Source organism: Passer domesticus, chromosome Z (genome assembly GCF_036417665.1).
Source record: "Passer domesticus isolate bPasDom1 chromosome Z, bPasDom1.hap1, whole genome shotgun sequence".
Lineage (NCBI taxonomy): Eukaryota > Metazoa > Chordata > Aves > Passeriformes > Passeridae > Passer > Passer domesticus.
The window spans coordinates 26,851,624-26,874,598 of record NC_087512.1 but is presented as its reverse complement, the minus strand read 5'-3'; the positions used below and the strand labels follow the sequence as shown (position 1 = coordinate 26,874,598).

At 34.5% G+C, this 22,975-nt stretch overlaps 1 protein-coding gene across 3 annotated transcripts in view; it reads left to right on the top strand.

Annotated features, from left to right (window-relative positions):
* The window catches only part of TNPO1 (transportin 1), a 68,883-nt gene extending 45,908 nt beyond the window's left edge, over window positions 1–22,975 (top strand). For 2 of the 3 annotated variants that reach the window (XM_064405175.1, XM_064405177.1), the window contains 16 exons: window positions 1,891–1,951; window positions 2,587–2,755; window positions 4,881–5,033; window positions 6,189–6,414; window positions 8,940–9,111; window positions 10,352–10,438; window positions 11,213–11,320; window positions 11,496–11,654; window positions 11,747–11,834; window positions 12,778–12,876; window positions 13,085–13,180; window positions 15,930–16,005; window positions 16,800–16,899; window positions 18,281–18,355; window positions 21,083–21,225; window positions 22,697–22,975. In XM_064405175.1, the coding sequence (XP_064261245.1) occupies window positions 1,891–1,951; window positions 2,587–2,755; window positions 4,881–5,033; window positions 6,189–6,414; window positions 8,940–9,111; window positions 10,352–10,438; window positions 11,213–11,320; window positions 11,496–11,654; window positions 11,747–11,834; window positions 12,778–12,876; window positions 13,085–13,180; window positions 15,930–16,005; window positions 16,800–16,899; window positions 18,281–18,355; window positions 21,083–21,190 (1,777 nt within the window). In that variant the 3' untranslated portion in view covers window positions 21,191–21,225; window positions 22,697–22,975. Of the gene's footprint in view, window positions 1–1,890; window positions 1,952–2,586; window positions 2,756–4,880; window positions 5,034–6,188; window positions 6,415–8,939; window positions 9,112–10,351; window positions 10,439–11,212; window positions 11,321–11,495; window positions 11,655–11,746; window positions 11,835–12,777; window positions 12,877–13,084; window positions 13,181–15,929; window positions 16,006–16,799; window positions 16,900–18,280; window positions 18,356–21,082; window positions 21,226–21,423; window positions 21,739–22,696 lie in introns of those variants that run through there. The other variant, XM_064405176.1, reaches the window with a different exon arrangement.

Genomic DNA, 22,975 nt, shown 5'->3' with positions numbered 1-22,975 from the left:
CTTCAGTGTGCATTGTCATGCAAAGGGTTGTTCATTTTAAAAAGAGCATAAAACAAAATGACGCAGCTTGGATTTAGAAATCAATTTTGTATCAATTACTCTTACAAGATAACTTGAAGAAAGCCTGTACAATTTGTTCCTGCATACTTCTGCAGCCTGATAACAGTTTGAGTTTCAAAACCTACTTCTTCAAAGTTTCAAAAAGTTTTCCTATGCTTTGAGAGATAGATCTTTGATTGAATGGGAGTAAATATCCATGTGTATAGTGTAAATGTCTTTTTGTTTGCAACAGAGCTTGCAACTTCCTCCAGACTAATTTGAAATCTTTTACAACAGGAAATTAGTTCTTTTAGACTTTTTAGGTATGGTCAGAGTTGTCTCAGGATTTTGAGTGGAAGAACAGAATGACAGGACACACATCCTTCTCAGCAGAAAATAGCATTATAGGTGTGAAGTAACTAAAATAGAAAAAAAAAAAATTGGTTTTCCTAACCAATTAAAAAGTAGAAAATTGAGATTAAAACATGTACTGTTGTAGAGAAAGACTGGGAGTTAAAACCAGGAGAATAAGTGTTACAAGAAATTATTTTTAAATTTCAAAATGGTCTGATTTAATTCCTGCTTTTGCAGTTCCAAAGGCAGAAGAATGGTACTACATAGCACACATTCTCAACACATACCATGTAGTTAACAACTACTAGTATTAAATCTCTTTTGGCCTACATGAACCTTGGAACTTGAAAGTTCCTTGAAAGGCAACAACCTCATATTAATTTTTTAGAAAAGCTTTTAAATTTCTAGAAAAATAAATTATTAAGAGTCACATCATATTTTCCCCATGATCTTTCATTGTTGTGTATTTAAGGCAACTTATTTGCTGGTGAATCCTGTTTGACTAGGGAGCTATATAAGCTTGTCAGTACTTAATAATCTTAAAATTTTGTATGTTAAATTAAAAGTGGGAGAGACACTTCTTAAACTTTTTCATGTGGTTTCTAATATCTGTTCCATTTTATGCCTGTGGACTTTCTAATAAAATGTATACTTCACGAAGTATGCTGCAGAAATGCCAGTGAATTGGTGATAATGTTTATTCCTTCATTTAAAGTTTAGAACATAATGTGGCACTGCAGTGTGTGAATATTAGAGCAAGCCTGATACCTTCAAAAACAGTCCTCACCTGCAGAATATAGCAAGGTTGAATCTGTCGCTGTTGCTCATCCCTGGTTATTAGTTTCATTTGGCTTGTATATTCTTACGCATTTTTTCTTTTGCTGTGGTGAACGTGTTTTAATAGGAAGTATTTGGCTCTTTTCCTTAGTACTTTTTTAGCTGTACATCTGTACAATTGGAGCCCTGTAGCCATAACCAGTTTAATAATTAAGTAAATCTTCATATGGATTAGTCAAGATTTCTGCAATGCTGAGAGCTTGTCTTACTGAAGTAATCATGAGTTGATAGGAGAGATTAATGTAGTTAGGTACTCCATCTTTAACAGTAGTGAGGTAGAGTCTTCATCGACAAGTAAATAAAGTGACAAGTACTATTTGCAGAGTCAACCTATCATGCATACTATGGGAGTTTGAGATCTTACTGAAAACCTATAGATGTAATATCTGAAAGGTGCTTCTGAATAAATTCATCAGTTGTGCCATTGGGCTACTTCTATTTTAAAGTTTGTAATTTGAAATAACACTTTTTCTCATTACAAAGTATTGATGAATCTTATGACATGGAACTTGGTTTAGGTAATAGCTCTTTTATCAGGCTAAGGTATTTCTCTTTTGAGTTGGGAGGTGAGGGTTACAACCAAAATTATGTCCCATGTAAATTCCAACTCTTTTGCTTTTTCTATGTGTTATTTTAATATGTGTAAATATTTCTTTGTAGGCTGATACCTGTGCTGGTAAATGGTATGAAATACTCAGAGATTGATATTATTCTTTTGAAGGTGAGCATCTGTTTCTTTTAGTCTGTCGGAATAGTTGGTTAGGTTCTAACCTATAAATCAGAATGATTCAGGTCAGAGTGGGCAGACCCAGCCTACAATCTCTTCAGTGGAGAATTAACTTTCTGGGACAAAGTATGCCATTCCAAATACTAAATGCAACTGATGTGTTTGTTGGAAACTGATGTGTGGCTCTCCTGGTTTGTCCCAGTCCTCTCCCACACAATTTAGGCAGAGCTGGGATACTATTACCATGAACTACTGCAAGAATTCAGCATTAAAAAAATCTTCAGAACTAATTCTAATGCCTTCCAGGTTGAATACATGGCTTTTTCCATCACTGCTTATGTCTGTGTATCAAAATTTCTCAAATACCTCTTTCTATTTCATTCCTATTGAGTAATTTCTTAACAAGAAGGTTACTTTGGGGGTGTGCATACTCTTTTCCTTGTATCTTTCTATTGCTTTTCTGGTAAATGCAGCAGTAGAACACAAAAACAGTGGCATTTTTAGATGAGCAGCTCAGGTGGGATGTGGATCTTTTATACACTTACAAAATCTTGAACTAAAATTACATTTTTAACTTCCTTAAACAATACTGTTGGACTAGTTTATCTAATAAAACAATTTGGTGGCAGGGGGATGTTGAAGAAGATGAAGCTATTCCTGATAGTGAGCAGGATATAAGGCCTCGTTTCCATCGTTCGAAGACGGTGGCTCAGCAACATGAAGAAGATGGTATTGAAGATGATGACGATGATGATGATGAACTTGATGATGATGATACTATTTCTGACTGGAATTTAAGTAGGTGAAAGTAATGTGTGAAATGCTTTGAACAAGAGCTACTTGCGTAATACAAGAACCACAGTAAAAAGACAAGTTTGTATATAAGGAATACCAAGGCTTTTTGACTACAAAAATAATTATCTGCTGACATAATTGGTGGGTTTATTGGAGGGGGGAGTCTTTGAGATGACACTTTGACTTTATAACTGTATTGGCAAAAGCCATGTTATTTTGAATGGCAGATTGAGTTATAAATGTTTATTTGATACAATTCAATGGAGCTTTCAGGCTTAATATTTTAATTCTATGAAATAATAAAAATCCTGTATCACTTGTTTAAATTCAATTTAAAAAGGGGAAAAAAAAAACTTTGCACATTGATAACTGGAGCAGGCTTAATAATTCTTTCTTTAATTTCAGACTTCCCTCTAAAGCTGGGTTGTGTTTGGTTTGGTTTGGGTTGTTTTTTTTTCCATGTGAACATTCTACTGATAATAGTTTGGCTTTACAGGTATTTCTTGTCTCAGTGAGGAATTTTTTTCTCAATACAGTACTTTAGTTGTGAAGGTAGGAGGTGGCTCTGAGGAAACCAGAGCTCAGATGTCCTGTTGTGGGAGTCATAAGACCTTTAGGTTAATAGGCTATGTTATAAGGAAAGAAAGCACCACAAACTGTTTTTTTAAGTTCAGTGACAGAAAATAGCTAGTGAAATTCTGACAAATCTGATTTGAATTTGCTTTGCAAACAAACTCATTGTGGAATAATGCTTTCAGATGTGGATATAGCCACATAAGGGCTTTTTTCCCCAAGGCCACAAGTTTTCACAACAGGTGAATTTAAATTCAGGCTTGTGGCTGAACATTTTTGAGACATATCTGAAGAATTATTGCTGTTGAAAATATGTGTGCAAATATGCTTGTTTCTGTAAAGCTGCATGTTGGAGAAAAAAGTGTAGTTTTATATTCTTTATATTCTTTTTGTCACTACTGTGTGTAGAGATTGCAGATTTAAATATGCATTTTCTGAAAAAGAGCTCAAATGACATAAGGGGCCCTGTGATGCATGCTTTTGATTAAAACTGAAAAAGCTGAAGTTGTTCAGGAGTGGTGGACTAAAAGAGAAAGAGTAGAACACTTCAGAAATCTGTAATAACATATGTTATCTGGATTTGAGAAAATTTTTATTATCTGAAAATCCGAATTGTGTGCCCTATTTTGTATCTAGTATTCTATATTCCAGTTTGAACAGAGATGAAACACCAGCATAGCTTTACAATTAGAAGCATTGCTGACTAATGAGACCAGTGCAATTCTTTATGGCAGATTAAGAAGGAATTTATATTAAAATGGCTTTCTAAGAGCTGTGGCTTTGCCCAGGAGCACAGTGGATCCCTCTGTAGTGTAATGGAGTGGAAGTATGTTCCCTCCTGGTGCACTGAGAATCCACTGGAAGCTCAGAGTTAAAAGGGGGATTATATTGCCTAACTACAACTGTTTGTATAATAAGCAGCGATTAACCACTTCTAGTTGCTTCAAATCCATGTCTTTTGTTACTTATTACTAGCAAGTATTACAACTCCACATTCTTTATTCATAAAAGTTTGTCTAAAAATTTACATTGTCAAAGGATGTATATTTGTCCTTCTTCTAATATGACTTCCCAGTTTTGTTTTGTTTGGGTTTTTTTTTTTTTTGTTCTGCTTCCCTGTTTCTTCTGGTCCAAATGCATTCCTCAGGGAGTATGTTTAAAAGAATAACTTTTCATAAAATTACAATTCTAGAATATTTAAAGTTTAAAAATGCTGACATGCACTATGTGAAAGATGGCACTTGTTCCCCAGGAGTATTGGCTGGAATGCTCTAGGTTTTCTACTTCAGAAACCTTGAAACGTTACATGCGGTTATTTTTGGCATTATTTTCCAAAGCCTTATGATGCTCTGTAACACTATAATCTTATGATGCAGAGGGAGGGAAGGAGTGTTTAGATCCAGCATTGCATGCCCATATGAAACTACAAGAGGTAAAACACAGTCCCGCTATCTGCTGAGAACAGCAAGAAAGACCAGAAAAATAAGACACCCTTTGTCCTATATTTATTCTCTGTAGAGTTGTCTGAGAGTCTAACACTGTTAATTCCCTTCAGGGAAATGTTCTGCTGCTGCTCTAGATGTCCTAGCTAATGTATTTCGTGATGAACTTCTACCACACATCTTGCCACTGTTAAAGGAATTGCTCTTCCACCCCGAGTGGGTAGTTAAAGAATCTGGTATCCTTGTTCTTGGCGCAATTGCTGAAGGTAAGGCAACAGTTCACATTAGGTTGCGGATGTTTAAATTGGTTTTAAATTAGCTTGGGTGAACTTACTAGTGCAAGCAAGAGTATATGTCCTTAGCTGGTTTGGTTTTAGTGATTGATCTCTTCATCTACTGATAGGTGACTGCAGTTATTTTGTTTTTAGTTTTCAAATGTATACACGTTTGGGAGGCTAAACAGATTACATAATTTCTTTTTATTGCTCCTTTTCTAAACTTTGCAGTATAGGGGTGTTGATGTCTCTCAAAATACTAGCTTGATTTCATAGAAGGTAAATATTCAATAAATTTTAGGCTTAGATTTTAAGTGTTTTTCAGAAATGGAGAAAACCACTCCTGTGACTTCAGTACACTAAGATGCCCTTTTTAGATGGTCCTCCAATTAAAACAGGAGGAACTTCCATTCTTATTTTCCTGAAGTTCCAGCATCTCTGTTGCTTCTGCAAGATGAAGAAGTAGATTTGGGTTCACGCCTGGATTGTCTTTTTTTCCCTCACTGTCTAATGAACATACTTTTTTTTACTGTTAATAGAAAAGTTTTAGTTGGTTTTTATTTGAAGTCCAACAAGGTGGAAGTTAGTACTTCTGGTAAATCTCAGTGTCTTATTGCCTTTGCTGACTTGAAGGGTGCAGCTTTTATTCTTGGTCAATATTGGTACGATTTTAGAAATTTTAATTTCTTAAGGAATCCTTTTTTATGTAATGATTTGTTGTCAAGACAGTCTTTCTCTGCTTGGTATTTTCTTGCTTCTTCTGAGTAGACTGAAGTAGGAACTACAAGCTTTAGAAATTTTATTTGGATGTACTTGCTGTGCTACATTCAGTAAAGCATTTCTGGAGATTGCGGAAGCACTGAAGTAGAAATGTAATTGAAAATAATGTAACTTTAATTGATTATTTAATTATTATATAATAGTTTTAATTATTTAATTATTATAATAATTATTAATATTTATGCAAGAGGTTTCTTTAGAACTTTATATAAATCTGTTGGACTTGCTTTGTTAAAATATTTGTATTTTTAACTGCATGTTGCATTTCCATGTGATACAGAATGAAATATGTCTCTCATAGGAAACAGAAAACAGTGGAATTTTTCATTAATTCTGGTACTACAATAGCTATATTTTTCTTTCCAGGCTGCATGCAGGGTATGATTCCATATCTTCCAGAGCTAATCCCTCACCTTATTCAGTGCCTCTCTGACAAAAAGGCTCTTGTGCGCTCCATTACATGCTGGACTCTTAGTCGCTATGCACACTGGGTAGTTAGTCAACCCCCAGACACATACTTGAAGCCATTAATGACTGAGTTGCTGAAGCGTATCTTGGATAGCAACAAGAGAGTACAAGAAGCTGCCTGCAGGTAAGCCAAAGCTAAGCAAACATCACTATCCATTACACTGCTTTTGTTTCCCATGGGAAGCTATTTTCATGCCCTTACCAGTCAATGCATTGCTCCATTTCTAGCTCTTAATGTGTTCTTCCTCTTAAATTAGGAGTAGATGCAACTTTCTCCCAAATTGTGATAACAAGAAAAAAGTTAACGTCTATTTCTCTTGTGCAGTTTGTTTTCAGAGTCCAGCTTAAGTAGTTTATTATTCTAAATCAGCTGTTTGCAACGCTTACTTTCAATATATGCTGTTTCATTGACCAGAAATTTGGCCTTTTTTTAAAATGTCTTTGAACTAGGTCAGAACTGAATACAGTGGAGAGCTGTCCTATCGTTGGATTACTGAAAGTGTTTGTACTTAGCGTTACCAAAACATTTTAGTTATGATTATTTCAAGGGATGTTATCTTTCTCTTGAAACAAGATGTTGGGATGTGAGATTCTGTTCCCCCCCATGTCTACTTCTTAAAAAAAAATAATTGCTTAATTAACGGACACAACATTAATGGAATGGGAATATGTGCGCCCCCTTGAGCATAAAAAAAATTCACATCAGTTTTTGTCAGACTGGAGTGTACACAGCAAGCTGTCAATGTTTCTTCAAGACGCAGTTACCTTTGTCTCTGATCACCTGAAACATAATAATAACAATAACAATAATAATAGTCACCCTCAAATGTCAGTAGTGCCTAAGGAGAGGGATGAGTTCAGGGTTCTTGGGCTAAGGTTTGCTCAAAAGGAATATATATCCTTGCCTGAGAACAGATATGAAGATTTCATGAAGATGACTTCGTGAGATGTACTTAGTAAGATTTAGGAATTAAATTGTTTCCTTGTTGTCTCCAAACGTCTGCAAAAATTTGGCTAGCAAGTTTGGGTAGCTTTAACGTCTTGTCTATTTATTCTATTGAAAAAAAAAAAACAAACCCAAATGCAAAACCCAAAAAGCCAAACAAAACAAACAAGGAACCAAAAAAAAAATCCCCAAAGGAAAATCTTACACTGCTCTTCAAGCTTTCCTTGTCCAAAACATGGCTGAAAATCTGCATTAGTTGAACACGACCGTGTGTAGTTAAATGTGGTGTAGTTAAATAACCTCACCTGGTGCTTATAACAGATGTGCAATGGGCAATGAAAACCAGGAAATGTAGAATGGAAATATTAAAAATTACAATACACCTTATTTTTTAAATATTATTAAAGTCCATTGTCAGACTTGGAGCATGTTTAGAGATACTTTCTTCAGAGCAGAGATTCACAAAAATTACTGTTGCAATTATAAGTAAACTGGGAAACTTTGTCATAAGGAAAATGTAGCGTTGTTGCAAGTCAAAACATATTCACTAGCTTTTTTAATTATAAGGAAATACAATGAGCCTTCTTGGACAACAACAAAGAGCTTCATCCCAACACTGAGTAGTTGCATACATTGTTTATGTCTACCAAATCTAAGATTGTCAGAAGATGCTGTATGTTTTTGTTCCTAAATTCTGTATAGTAGCAGATGTCTAACATTCACTTCTGTACTTTCAAGGAACTGCTTCTTTAGTTGGCAACACACAGAATGATATTTTACTGAAATACATTTTCTTGCTCAAGTTGTGTGCCTTTCTGAAATAATACTTCATAATAAAATAAAAATAAATTATTCAATAAATAAAGTAAGAAAGCTAACTATTTAGCGTTCACAGTTCTCTTGTGTTAAAAAATCGAGCATTGCTGTATTTGGTAGCATACAGTGAAGCATTCACCTCATGCAGTGGTGCATGCATTTTAGTGCAGAGACAAGCTAATAATAATCTTGTTGAGAAAGTTAGGCCAGCTCAATATTTTTTTCCTTTCCTTAATGTTTGTCTGAAGCAGTGTCTCTGGTGTGAGGGTATTTTTTTTGATTTTGTTTCATTTTGGATGGGTTTCCTTAACGCTGCTATTAAAACACTGGATAGACAAGCTGAAAAGTTTCCATGATGTCATGATGTGTGCTTTGACCAAGAGCAACTAAAAGTGTTCATCCTTTGTATTGCTTTTAGTTTTCCATGTCTTTTTATATCTTTTTCTATGTCATGAACAACTGACAGTACAAAGTGATGTTTGCATTGTACTGTCACAGCAGCATCAAAATGTCTAGGTGCAGCTACTGTGTACATTAAAGATAGTAGTCCATTTTTAACTTAAACAATCAGCTTTTGTTGTGGTTCCTTCTGTTCTAGTTAGTGTATTGTAAATTTTCAGCTAATGCTTTTCTTTTAAGTGCGGGACTCCCTATGGCAATACTTCAAAATTTTGTTCTTCACAATGTAAGAGCTGGATCCTTATGGGTGATTTTGTGTTCAGTTAAAAAAGATCGAAGTTATTTAAGTATTACCTTTTTGGAAGTATATCTTACATTGATTTGAGGACTTAAATACATCTTTATGTTTAAACAGAAATAGCTTGAGTATTGTGAGGTTGTCTTGCTTCATTATTTCCACGATACTAACCTGTTTTATTGTCCTTCAGTGCCTTTGCTACTCTAGAAGAGGAGGCTTGTACAGAGCTTGTTCCTTATCTTGCATATATACTTGACACTTTGGTCTTCGCATTTAGTAAATACCAGCATAAAAACCTGCTCATTCTTTATGATGCTATAGGAACTCTAGCAGATTCTGTAGGACATCATCTGAATAAACCAGTGAGTATACCTTACGTTCTGTAGAAGAACTTCCTATATTTGAAAAACTTGTTCAGTGTTTTTTGTAGTGTGCTTTACATGTTTTAACTAGAAATGCTGATATTTCCGTGTAACTTTTATTAGTGCTACATGCTTACAGATAAAATACATAGACTGCACGTAATTCTCCCACTACACAAATATTTGCCATTTTGAGTAAATAAGCAATAAGTGTGTGATTTGTTGTGAAATGTGCTGTTCATCGTGGTTTTCTTCACGCTTCAAGTTTTTTTAGCTCAGAGGAGATATCACTATAGATACCGCATCTGGACAAAGCACAGATAACAGGCAAATGTGGTGATTTTTTTTTAGCATAAATGTATTAATTAGTAGAACATGTACCTGTCATATGTTTGCATCTTATGATGGTTATTGAGACTTGTTTTATTTCTCTATAGCACGTCAAATTGCATATATGCCCTAGAAAAAAAACCACTTTTAGTTGTTTCCATTTTACTTGCCATCTGGACCCCACACCAGCCAAGGACCTGTTTTTCAGTCTCTCTCTGAGCCTGGCCACCTTGATATTTTTACAGTACCAGGAGGAAGCTGAGTGGCAGCTCCTGATGAAAGTGGGACTTTCTTTAGTCAGTTAGAATTTTGTACCTTTGGACATAGCAAAATCAGTTGGCTCTTTGGATACCTTCTGCAAGCAACAGCACTTTAGAGATGCCTTGCTTAGTGTCCTTGTGACTGTGGCTGTGCAGTGGCAAGGAATCCAGCTTTATATAGAAGGGCGAAGTGCCTCCTTCTGGAGGGATAGGAAGTTACTTTCTTTGTGGATGGTTTGTTTGAGGAAGAGGTTTCAGAGCTTGTGGTCATGGATATAGGGTTGTAGCATCATGGCTGTAGAAGATGGTTGAGAAAAGTAGGTGGCAGATGTAGAGCCACAATGTAAATATAAAAATGTTTTCTGACAACTTATGGCAGTCAGATAGATAACCTGGGCAGCTATGCTAAAATCAAACCTGGAGGAAGACATTCCCTTTGTAAAGGTACTTCTGTGCTTTAGGAAAAAATATCAAATGCAAATTGTAAAATCTAGTATTAAAATATTTCTATGAATTGCAATAATGATTGAATTATAGTACACCTGTTTGTTCCTTTATTTGAAGAAGTAGAATATATCTCAGTTAATTTTTAGCTTTGAAATAGAGTAGTATGCAGTAAAGTGTTTTAGCAGCATTTTCATCCTAAACAGGAATATATTCAGATGCTAATGCCTCCATTAATCCAGAAGTGGAACATGCTGAAGGATGAAGATAAAGATCTCTTCCCTTTATTAGAGGTAAATATTAAAATGTGAATATTTTTATCAAGTTTTTTTAGAAACTATTTTTTTTTTACTAAAAGTGTTCCCCCTAGTAAATATGACTATAAAAGCTGATATTTTTTGCTATTTTCCATTAGGGAAAATATATTCTCACTGTGGTGAGAAAATTTTATGACTGAATAAATGTCCTTAGGTTTAGCAGAAATTATTTAGATTTTTCCTGCTATTTTGGAGTGTTTTCTTTGATAGGATTCTTTTACAAAAAAAAGGGTTCTATCCTTTTATTCTTGTCTTCTCTCTCCTTGCTCTCCCTTCATCCCTCCATTAAAACTATTGTCAGACAAGCTGAAGGTATGAATCAGGCCGTGTAGTCTAATGCTGAGTGTGAAGCACCTCTAGAGGAAAACACCTCTAGAAAAATTAGTTTTGTAACTCTTAGGTTACAGTAGGGCTTGTTTATGGTTAAGATACTGCAGCTTAGTGTAAGTGCTGTCTGAACTCTCGTAACTGGTTCTGTATGCATTTCCTTGGCTGACTCTTAAGAAGATGCTGCTGCTGAGAAATTTTCTCAACTGGCATACACAGGAGTGAGTAACAACTTGCTGATAGTTGCCTTGGCTCAGCTGAATTGGTACCGCCTTTCTAGGTTGTGTTTACTTAATCAGTTACCTGTTGGTGTACTTGATATCCTAAGTTCCAAATTCCCTCTCCCAAGTAAAAGACTCTTCAGGCATGTGAAGAAAAGTAGTGACTGCTTTCTCTCTCTCCTTTTTTTTTTTTTAATTCCAGTGCCTGTCGTCAGTTGCTACTGCCTTGCAATCTGGCTTTCTTCCATACTGTGAACCTGTGTACCAGCGTTGTGTAAATCTGGTGCAGAAGACACTTGCACAAGCCATGGTATTTTGCTATAACTATTCCAATGTTACTTTGATAAACCAAAGTGTTAACTATAGAAAACTAGAGGTGTGCAGGGAAATTGAGTGTCTGCATGAAGGTGCAGTTCTGCAGCTTTTTTATCGTGTTCCTGAGAAAATCTGCTATAATTTTGAAAACGTGTACTTATCTGTTGCAGTTGCATAATGCTCAGCCAGACCAATATGAGGCTCCAGATAAAGATTTCATGATTGTGGCTCTTGATTTACTCAGTGGTTTAGCTGAAGGACTTGGAGGCAACATTGAACAGCTAGTGGCTCGCAGCAATATCCTGACACTAATGTATCAATGCATGCAGGTGAGATGAGTAAGCTTTTTGGTCTACACACTTCCTTTATTTAGAGAATCAGAAACTTATCTAGAATTGTAAATTTTTTTTCCTCTCTTTAGGACAAAATGCCTGAGGTACGGCAGAGTTCTTTTGCATTGTTAGGTGACCTGACAAAGGCATGTTTTCAGCATGTTAAACCTTGCATCGGTATGTTTCTTTTACATGTTTAATAACTTGTTTTCAAAATGTCTAAGGGATTGTATTAGCCATTGTTATACTCTCCGTTCTGTGGGTTGCCTTTTTATGGTGTGATACATGGTAATTTTCTGCAAAAGTCTGTAGTCTTTTGTCATTTTAATTGTATGTTAAGAAAATATGTTTTCTTATTTTTGTGAACAGTGCGAAAGTTAATTTTTCTTTATTTATAGCTCTTTTTGTTCTGCTTGAATTTAGTGTTAAGTAAAAATATGTCTAATATATAAATACAAAAATGGGATAGAGAATAAGATTTTACTTTGTTTTTCTGCTTTGTTTTTTATTTCTGTGGAAAGTAGCATCAGTGATACACTTTCACAATGTTTGGTCATTCTTCCCATAGATACTGTTGAGATACACTTGCCAAATGAATGTTTGGATAGGATTGGAATTTAAAATTATTTGGGAGATGTTATGATGACCTTTTTCTTAAAATTTAATCAAAGATGTAATTGCCTTCCAGTCTTTGTTGTTTTTTCAGGGGTAGCTAAATACATGGTTATCCAAGTGATTTGGGGGATGTTCAGCCATATGATAAAACTAGTGCTTGTAGCTGTGGTTTTTTTTCTTCTCTTCCTGTCTCTCCTCTCACCTGAGAAAGGGAAGGAGAGAAGATTTCTACATAAAAGTTACATAAGGATAAACCCTTTTAGGAAGATTCTAAAAGCATCATTTGAAAATATTTGCATTTATCTGCTTAGGTTCTAAATTCCAGGTTAATCTGATAAATAGCTGGAATATAGCTCTTGTGAATCTGAATGTAACACTTTCCAAGTATTCAAATAGACTTACATTATCTTTTTCTTGAACATCCCTCCCCCCCTCCCCAATCCTAAAGTAATGGGAAAAGATTGTTGTATTGTGTGATGAGATTTTAAAATGTTGTTCTTTCTAGCTGATTTCATGCCAATTTTGGGAACCAACCTAAACCCTGAATTCATTTCTGTGTGTAATAATGCCACCTGGGCAATTGGAGAAATCTCTATTCAGATGGGTAAGATTTAATTTTTTTTGAATCTCTGCACATTTAGAATTATTTGTGTGGGTGTTCTGGGTGATTTTTTTTAAGTGATACCTTTATGTTAATATTTAAACTACATTTGTAATCCTTGTCCTTGTTAGTAAGTTACATGTACGTGTTCTGTTTACAATACGTATATTAATGGTCATTTTCTTCTGATTTTTTTAAATTGTTGTTTCAGGTATAGAAATGCAGCCTTATATTCCAATGGTCTTGCACCAGCTTGTAGAAATAATTAACAGACCCAACACACCAAAGACGTTGTTAGAGAACACAGGTACCCAAAAAATAACCTGTACATGGTGAAGGGAATTAAAAGATTTTTTTTTAGTCATTGTTTTTTGAAATTGCATAGGGGAACCACACCAGAACTGGTTTTGTTATGTACTTGGCTTTTACAAGCAAAGCAACTCTGTTTTGCACAAGCTCTTACAAGTCTCAGTCTTGCAGCAGATCATATATCTAGATTCTATTTGTTTCTCCTATTATAACATTTGTTATATCCATTTCTCATATATTTAATAATTCTTCCAGTTTTATTTATGTATGAAATATGGCAAATGTATGCAGTAACACTTAAGATTTAATTTCTCACTGATTTTGATGTATGCATGTCCTTACACGTGTGCTGTATATATATGTCTAGTGTTGGAAAAAATGTAATTGGCCTATATAAAACAATTAACTCTTTGAATTTACAAAAAGTGCACTTTATTTTAGGATAAACTTACAATATCATACACAAAAATCTAGATCTGTGATGGCAGTTTTACCACAACGTAACTGAAATTATGTTTAATTTCTGTTACCTGGTCGCTTAATAACAAATCCCTGAAAAAAATTCTAATAATGGCATGCATATTTTATGTTTTGACTTTGTATTCCAAATTGGGAGTAATACCCAAATGCCTTACTGAATTAGAATTTCTGAGGCTTGTTTCTTTTGCATTTATAGAGGGCTTGTTCTGGTATGAAAAGCACCTTCCATACTTGAGAAAAAAATAATAAATAATATGATGGATTTATTGTTTACTATTTTACTAATTGGGGATTTTTTTTCCTTCTGTTTGAAAAACTGTCTTGTAAGAAAATGACAGTTTAGTTGCTGTATCTGACATGATTGTATATGATGCAAGTACAATGGTACGGTTATACTTTTTGAGCAAAGTAAGAGATAATTTGAGATTTTTCAAAGCATTTTTTTCTTTCTGTTCTCTAAACTTAAAAGCTGCACTTTCTCTGCCCTTCTATCTCAGTTAGTATGGAAGGTGAACTTGAAGGAAAATTTACCTAGTTTTATGGCACATTATAGGGACTACTTTCTGAAAAGAAAATTTTCAATCACATACCTAGATGTGAAGTATACCATAGAATAGTGTAAGAGCATAATACTGTAATAGTATAACCATGTAAGTTTTTCTTACCCCTGCCCTGATTCCCCACTGATGGATGTGTAATACCTATAACTGAGATGCATCCAATAGTTGAATGTATGTATGCTTCCATTATTAAGAGAATTTTTGGAAGCATTTGAACACCGATTTTTTTCTTTTTTCAATTCTCTTAATAGTTATTTTAAATGTGGATGGATAACTGCAAATAAATGTTGAGTGTGGTGTACTTATTATAAGTTTGTTGTGGGATATTTTGTTGTGTGCTACTGGTATGTGCAAGAATATTACTGGTTTTGCTGTAGCTTGCTGTATAATTAATTATGAAAACAATTTTGAAAACACACTTTGACAGAGATTTCCATTCCTTGTTCAGGCTGTAGCTGTAAGAATTTACAGATTAAACTTCAAATTGTATTTTCATTTGAATTTCAGTGAAGTTTTGTAAGATACTAAAAAATTTTAGACACTATGTATAGAAATTGAGTAATACCAGTATTAACAGTGAACTGCATCACATGAAATTGACATGTTTCAGACTGCTGGTATATCCTACACCAAACTTTTATTTGAGAAAGCATCATCTGCTTTATTGCATGTTTCATAAAACTGTTCACAAATGCCTGTTAATTAGAGTGTTGCATAGTATGTCCCTTGAACATAGGTTTCCTTTTTCTGCTTCATACAAATCTGCTGGATTTTAGTATTATTCATGTATTTTGCTTCAAGTAATTCTGATACATTATTCCCCACCCTCTCCTTTTTCTAAAGATTAATCTTTCGTGAGTTGAGCAAACACCATTAAAACACATTTGCATAATGCTACTTTCTTTGGTCTGCCCCTTGGAACAAAGAACCAAACTACCTGATCATGAGATGAAGCAATTTTGCTTTTCATGTATCCTCATGCTTTGGTATCAGAAGTCAGATTCTTGTACATCTTATGAGGAAAACTTTTGTGAGCAGGAGAAATATTAGGATTAAAGAATTCATGTTCTGTAGTCAATTGCTGTGAGTTAGCAACCATTTTTAATTAAATTCTTAGTGAGATTATGAAGAAGACAAACATTTGAGAAGTGTTCCATCTATTTAGGATTTTCAGACAGACCACAATATATGTTATGTAAAAGTATTTGGAAATGTATTTTTACTGATAGATTAGGTCTATAGAAACCTTGAATTCTAAATATTGAATAAAATAAAATGTTTAGATTACTTGATACTAATACTGAAAATTATTAATTTCCTTTATTAAAAATATCCATTATAGTATATTTCAATGAAGCGTTTGACTGTAGAGGTAAATTTACTGTAAATTATTGCTCTAAAGAGGGACAGAATGACTGCTTACATCAGAAAGCCTTTGAATTTAAAATTGTGTTTTTGGTGTTCTCTCATACTTCTTTAATTTTTTCTTTTACCTTGGAGAGTATACCATATATGTTGCTGCCTCTTATTTAGGGGGTGGTAATAAACAGCACTGGTGAAATCTTATGTTTATTATCATACACAGATTCTGTTGGTTTCTGTTTCTGAGTTATTTGTTGTTTTTTCTTTATTTTTTCTCCTCCCCCCTCATTTGCTCATGTCTTGGTTGGCGTTTGGTGGTGTATAACCGTGATTGCGTTACCTTAGCAATAACAATTGGTCGTCTTGGTTACGTTTGTCCTCAAGAGGTGGCCCCCATGCTACAGCAGTTTATAAGACCCTGGTGTGTATTATTCAATCTTTTTTTTTTAATTCATTTTTCTTCACTCTCTTTCTTTCTTTCTTTCTTTCTTCTCTCTATCTCACTTTTAGATATATTTTCAGTTGGTTACAAAATCTCAATCCTTAATCATTGCCAACCATGTGACTAATCTTGTCCTATCAGGTTTGTGAGTTTTTAGTAGCACCGTCATGTATTCTTTATGTTGTGGCTAACGACTAATTTATGCATGGGATAAGATTGTCACATGCTTGCTGTGTTAAAGCTTGACTATGAAAGAGCATTTTAAAATCCACCAGAATGATAATACAATGCATGCAAATATTGTAAAATTTAAACTGTGCATTACCTAAAATTCAGTCTGAGGCTTGAAATGCTGTAAGGAATATATGTTTATAGATTTGTTACGTATAAAATAGCTTGCTTGCTGCTGTTAAAGTTCAATAACTGTTCTGTAAGTGGTATCTGACATAATTCATACTGTGACAGTATTTTATGTTCCGCTTCTAATAATGATAGTTTCTATAAGTATTTTAGATACATATTTCTTTTGTATTTAATGGAATAGAGGTCACACTTTCTGACTACAGTATAACAAAAAGCCAGATTCTGGAGGTGATGCCTGATGATATTATGCTAGTAAAAACTGTGTGCAACAAGTGTTTCTCTAAGTGTTCAGAATTGTGTTTCAGATTATTTTATCAGTGTGACTTATTCCATCAGATACTGTCATCTAGTTTTGACTTGATTAAAGAAAAGTAATAGAGTTATCTAAGTTTTGCTTTCCACTTTGTTAGGTGCACCTCTCTACGAAATATAAGAGACAATGAGGAAAAGGATTCAGCGTTCCGTGGGATATGTACCATGATTACGGTCAACCCCAGTGGAGTAGTCCAAGTAAGATACATTAATAGATGATAACTTTCATTTAAATTTCACATAAATTTATGTGAAATATAGTGAAAGCTGTATGTGGAGTATGAAAAAGTTTATCTTGAAGAGATTTCCTGCAGTACATGATGTAGCTTTATTTTGAAGTCAAGGAGCCCAAAATGTTAACATTGTGAGTGATGTGTGTCATGATCCTTCAGAAATTGTCATCTAAAAACTAGAGGGGAGAAGTACTGTTAAAATGAGGTTTTTTTGTCTTCTACTGGCAATGAATATGCAAATATTGAACTTTGATTAAAATAACTGTATTTTGATACGTCTGTCAGGTTGTGGTCAGGATCTGTATGCAAATATAAGGTAAAAGTTGACATTCTTAAACCCATTTTCCACATGTAACCTAGGTTTTTAAAACAAGAAACAGAACAAAACCAGTAACAACGCCTTTGTTCGTAACACTTGGGTAGGGAAGATTCTGTTTCGACTTTGGATTAATTTTTCCAGGAGTCAGTGTGACAATGAACATGCATTTCTTTAAAATAAATGGTACAATTGTAGAATAGAATAGGACTTGATCTTTAGTCTCCACGCCTCCAAAGTAAAGCTGTATCAATATAATATCTTATAAGAGGAAAACAAAACTGATCTTTTGCTTTTCTCTTCCTGGAATTCTTCTTCCTGAAACAAAAGAATTGAGTATTTGCCTTGTTTTGAAATGTTCAGTTCATTTCATTTAGGACTTATTCTGTACCTTACATTTCACTCTTCTACTATCTGATTATTTGTGTAGCTTACAAAGAGGGGTTAAATAAGGACCCACTTCATTAACTCATCTTTTCTCTCTAATCATCCTCAGTTCCTATTTCTTGCATTAGCAATATTATTTTTAAAGACTGGTGTTCTGTTAGTGTAGGAGGAGGCAATGACAACAGATGAATGGAGAATAGGGATTTTGAGGTGGCTTTAGTTTTGAACCTGTATGATAAATGTTCTCTGTGTCCCAGAAAAAAATTAGTATAAGAAATAAACCAAATTTTTTTCCCTAACAGGAAATGTGTGAGAGATACATTTGTTGCTTGTGAGTAAAATGGAAGTAGATATTGCATTTGTAGGTGTACTGAAAGAATTAAAGTTATACTAGTGTGGTCCAGAAGGGAGAGTTGTTGATTTCACTGTGCTTTAATTTAAGACACTCAGCAATTTGTGTAGCTGAACATTTAGGCATACAATAATTTACTGTTGTCTGAATTAAGTGGAAAATAAACACATAAAAACAAAAGCAGTTGTAAATTAGGATCACAGACCATCCACTTCACAGAATGAACATCAAGCATTGTTTTCAGATGTATAAATTGGAATTTCTAACCTATATGATTGTTTAATCTTGTAGGACTTTATTTTTTTTTGTGATGCTGTTGCATCATGGATTAGCCCAAAAGATGATCTTCGAGACATGTTCTGTAAGGTAAGATTTCTAAGATAATAGTATATCCTAGTGGTGGTTGTTTTACATCCTCTGGTTTCTTTCTTTCTGTTTTACTTTCTAGTGAAGGTGCTTTCTAGCACTTAATGTGTTTGTGGTCATGGAGACAAAGCAACATGAAAATCCTGACTTCTTTTTTTAGCCTGTATCATCTTATATGCATTTGGATTATTCCAAACTTTTTAAAATAGTTGCAAAGTTCATTTGAGGTGTTTTTTGAAGGGATAATGATCCTCAAACAGCTTTTCATAATGTCTAGCCTACTATGTTTTTCCTGCATTTGGAAGAACAGGAGAATTTATACTATATGTAAGACTTTTTTTTTTTTTTTCCATAAAATGAGAGTTGTATGGATCAAGACTGTTTTATGCCACAAAGATGGCTACTTTATTTTGGAGACATGCATAAGTTTCAAATTAAAAATATGCCAGTGGTATCTTATTTGTTTCTCGTAACTCCTGCTGAAAATAAGAGATTGCTTAATCCTCCTCAGAATCCTTCTTAGTTGAGTAAGTTTCAAGAAACTACCATGCAGTTATACCAAAGAATACATCCTTAGGCAAAGTGTCAGTAGAATTTCAACTAAAGAACTGTTTGCCTTGTATTAAGTAAGTAAAAAACAAAAAAGCCCTGCCCAGAATGTGATGCCCTGTATTTCGGCACTAGTGTCTTAAACTTAAAAAAAAAAAAAAAAAAAAAAAAAAAAAAGGCAAGAGAGGGGGAGAGAGAGTGAGAAGTGGTTTACCTCACAAGTTCCAAAGTGAAATCCCTGTTTTTAGGAAGTTCTATGTCAAAAGTAAAGTTCATTATATTCTTGTAGCAAAAATGGAGCATATTCTTAAGTACTTATTAGAATCCTAGATTGGTATTGGCACTTTTTTTTCAATTAGTGACATGTGTGAGCATAAAATCAGAAGCTAGAACTTTTCTATCCTATTTTTGAGAGCAAAGGCAGAAATCTTGCTGTCCTAGGTAGTCTTTCAGATAACCAGCCTCTTTCCAAGGAGCATTATATCTAGAAAAGGTGCAACTATGGGTATTCAAACATCAGCAGAATGAAACAGCAATTACAACTTAAAAGAGGGTCCTGGATAGGGTCTGTGATGATTGACCACAGCAGTCTCGCTGCATGTTTTTGCACCAGTCTTTCAGCTGATTAAAATCCTCTTTTTCAGATTCTTTCCAAGTGATCCATTTGGGAAACAATGCATTCAAACTTGAACAGAGTGGTTCTTGGTCACTTGGCATAAGGACATCCTTGCTTTTTTAAGCAAGCAATTTTAAAGTAGTTTTGTGGGTTTTGCCTTATAGGAAAGGAGACAAAGCTTTCTTCAGTGATAACATGCAGGGTTTTTAGACAGCTTCTTCATGAATGTGTGATTGCTGTAGTCCAAGTAGATGTTTTCTAACAGTAATTATGACTTTTCAGGAACAAGGGAAAGAAACTGGGTTTGTCCAGGTTTTGGGGTTTTCTTTAAAATTTATTTATTCTTTAGTACTAGAACTGGAAGAGAAGATACTGTCAAGAACATGAATAGATGAGCTGCCAGTGTTAAAATCTAACTCATAAGATTGACCTTTTGTCTTTCACTGAGCATTCCTAGATTTTCAGGAGTTAGTTCAGCTGGTTAGTGTGACTCTTTGGGTTTAGGAAAGAGCCTGCTTGTGGGAGGGAGAAAAGCAGTAAGTTAACTGGTTGCATGTAATGCCATTACCACTACATCTGTTTAAAAACAGCTCTGCTTGACAGTCTTGTACCATGAACTTGAATTCTGACGTTGCCTTTTATTTGAGGAGACTGTTCCACAATGCAGTTACACTGAGTGTAAAAAGGGAAAACAAAACTTTATATTTTCTTGGTATAATTTTCTATGAGGAACAGTAATTCTGTCTGCTTTTGTCCATTCTAATGTTTCGCTTTTACTTGCTGTTTTAAGAAATAACATACTAAGATTTTTTTTAATAATGTAATTTCATTTTCAGGTAGTTCATTACATCAAATGGTCCAAGTGGAAACCTGTAGATTATTTGGTTTCCTCTTTTACTGGCTTTTGACTGCCATTGACTGTGGATCCCTATTATTTCAAAACAAAGAAGGTTTTAAGAGCTTCATTTTTAGTGAAGTTGTCTTAGAGGTTCCATGCAGAAAACAGAGTTCTCAAAGATTTTGTATTTGTGCTAGAAGTTGACGGGCATTCATTCTGTCAAAAGCTGGCTGCCATTTAATTCAACTTCCCCCAACATACTTCACATCTGTTGAAAAGTAAATGTGAACACAGTAGTCTTAAAATATATGAACTGTCAGTTGATAAGATGGATGGATGGATGGATGGATGGATGGATGGATGGATGGATGGATGGATGGATGGATGGATGGATGGACAGGCGAAAAATGAATTGAAAAAATGATAAGCGTTCTGAATTGGTGTAACCCTAGGCTTTAAGTTACCTATTAAAAATATATATGTAAAAATGTATACATACACTGGTTTCTTTGAGTACCTATATTCTTTATGCCACCTTTAAAGAAACACATTAGAAAGACCTTGCTCTACTTCCTTTGCTTCTTTGTAGCATTTCAGTATGATATTGGAAAATTCAAATTGCCAGATGTAAAACTCAACACTTTGTGGTTTACTGCATATGATGCTAGTAAATGATGTAGCCTCTATTTTTTGCTTGTTTTGATTTCCCCTTTCTCATTTGTAGATTCTTCATGGATTTAAAAATCAAGTTGGGGATGAGAATTGGAGGCGTTTCTCTGACCAGTTTCCTCTTCCCTTAAAAGAGCGCCTTGCAGCTTACTATGGAGTTTAACCTCATGCACTGTAGCTGCAGTCCCATAATTAGAGGTAAGCACATGATTCCTGCTTGCCAAAGAGAACTGGGACTTTCTCCCTGTTTGCATCATGTGAAACATAATTAATTCATCAGTCTAGAATTGCTGAGCTACTACTTTCTATATGAAGGAAAGAAAGAAGGGATGATAATATACCTAAATGATCGTGACTGTAGCAAAAGCATTTGTCTGATTTTTTTTATTGTTACAGAGAGAGAAGGAAAGAAAGAAAAACTGAGTCTATGATACACACATTAGTTTATCAAGAAAGTTGAAAGTATAGCTATGACAAAATGCTGGTTCAAGTTTAATAAGCAAAGTGATGAATATGATCCTCAAGTCATCATACTAAAGACACAGGCTACCTTATATGTTATGAATTAATAGATGGCAGATGTGGTCTAAGGGAATACTCTCCTAGGATAAGAAAACAGGTTTGTTAACACACCAGCTGTGAGAAGTCTAATGGCCTTCTAACTACATACTAAAAGATATTTCCACTGAATAAAGAATGCTGTGCTAATAACTACAGTAACTGTAAAGCTTGATGTTTGGGGGAGTCTAGTATGTGTTTATTATTGCCATGTTCCATTTTGTGTGTCAGCTCAGAACTGTTAAACACTTCTTTGTGGAGAATGATTCAGCTTCGACAAAGAGCAGTGAAAGTGCATTCCAGAGTACCTCTATTATTATACCACCTTGCTTTGTATGCTGTATAAAGCAAATTTCCCATGTGTGATACTGTGACGAGATTATTATATTACTGAAAAAAAGGAGTGAATTAAGTTTATTCTTTTAGTCTTTGTACAAATTTGATACTTTTAGTAGAATTTTTGTACTGGAATTATGAGGGTGAGTCATGCAGTTCCGTTTAGTGTTGGAATGGACAACTATTTAAAATTCAGCCTAAGATATTTTCGAAGTCAGCATCATAAAATTTTTGAATTACATGTTTGATTAGAACAATGGATTAAAAATAAAACGGCTACATACTTATCAATGAGAGCATTTTAGTTCTGACATAAGGATGTTTTCTCTTCCTGATTAAAAGGAAACAAAAGTGATAAAATCCACCATTGTTCTCAGTTTCAACTGAGAGACGCTATGGCTATCTTGGTTAATCCACTTGAAAGGGAAGCTGCTAGGTCAGTTGCAGATATGTTTAATATTCTTTCTTAGTGTCATAACTACCTCATAATTTTGTGCTAAAAATGGAAAAAATTGTTAGAATATATAGGGTACTTTTATCTTAAATCTAAGTTTAACACAACAGTGGAACTGTCAATGTAACTTCAAAGCATATATTGTTGTTTTATGAATAATAATTTATCTGATACATGGGCTGGTTTCTTAACAGACTTAAAAGGGAACATTAGGCATAAATCCATTTTAAAGTTAGAGGTTGGCACTTTCTTTGTTTATGTACCTATCTGGCAAAGGGTGCAGGTAAGATGTAATTATACCGTTATCTTTTCCTTTTACAGGTCCTTCTGTCTGGGAGACTATGAGGGAGCCTCTGCACCCAGGGAAAATGTTACCCTTTACTGGGGGGAAGGGTAAACCAGTAGGGAATACAGTACAATCCCAACCCTACTGGGAGGGGCGGGAGGGAGGTGTTGCCGTCACTGTATTAAGTCGATGTTGGGAAATGTTTTAACATCTGGAGCCTTTGTGGGTGGAAATCTGTCTCCTATTACACCTCTGCACTGGATGTGAAGAAGAAAAAAAAAAAGAATCTAGTCACAAAACAGCACATTCTGGAA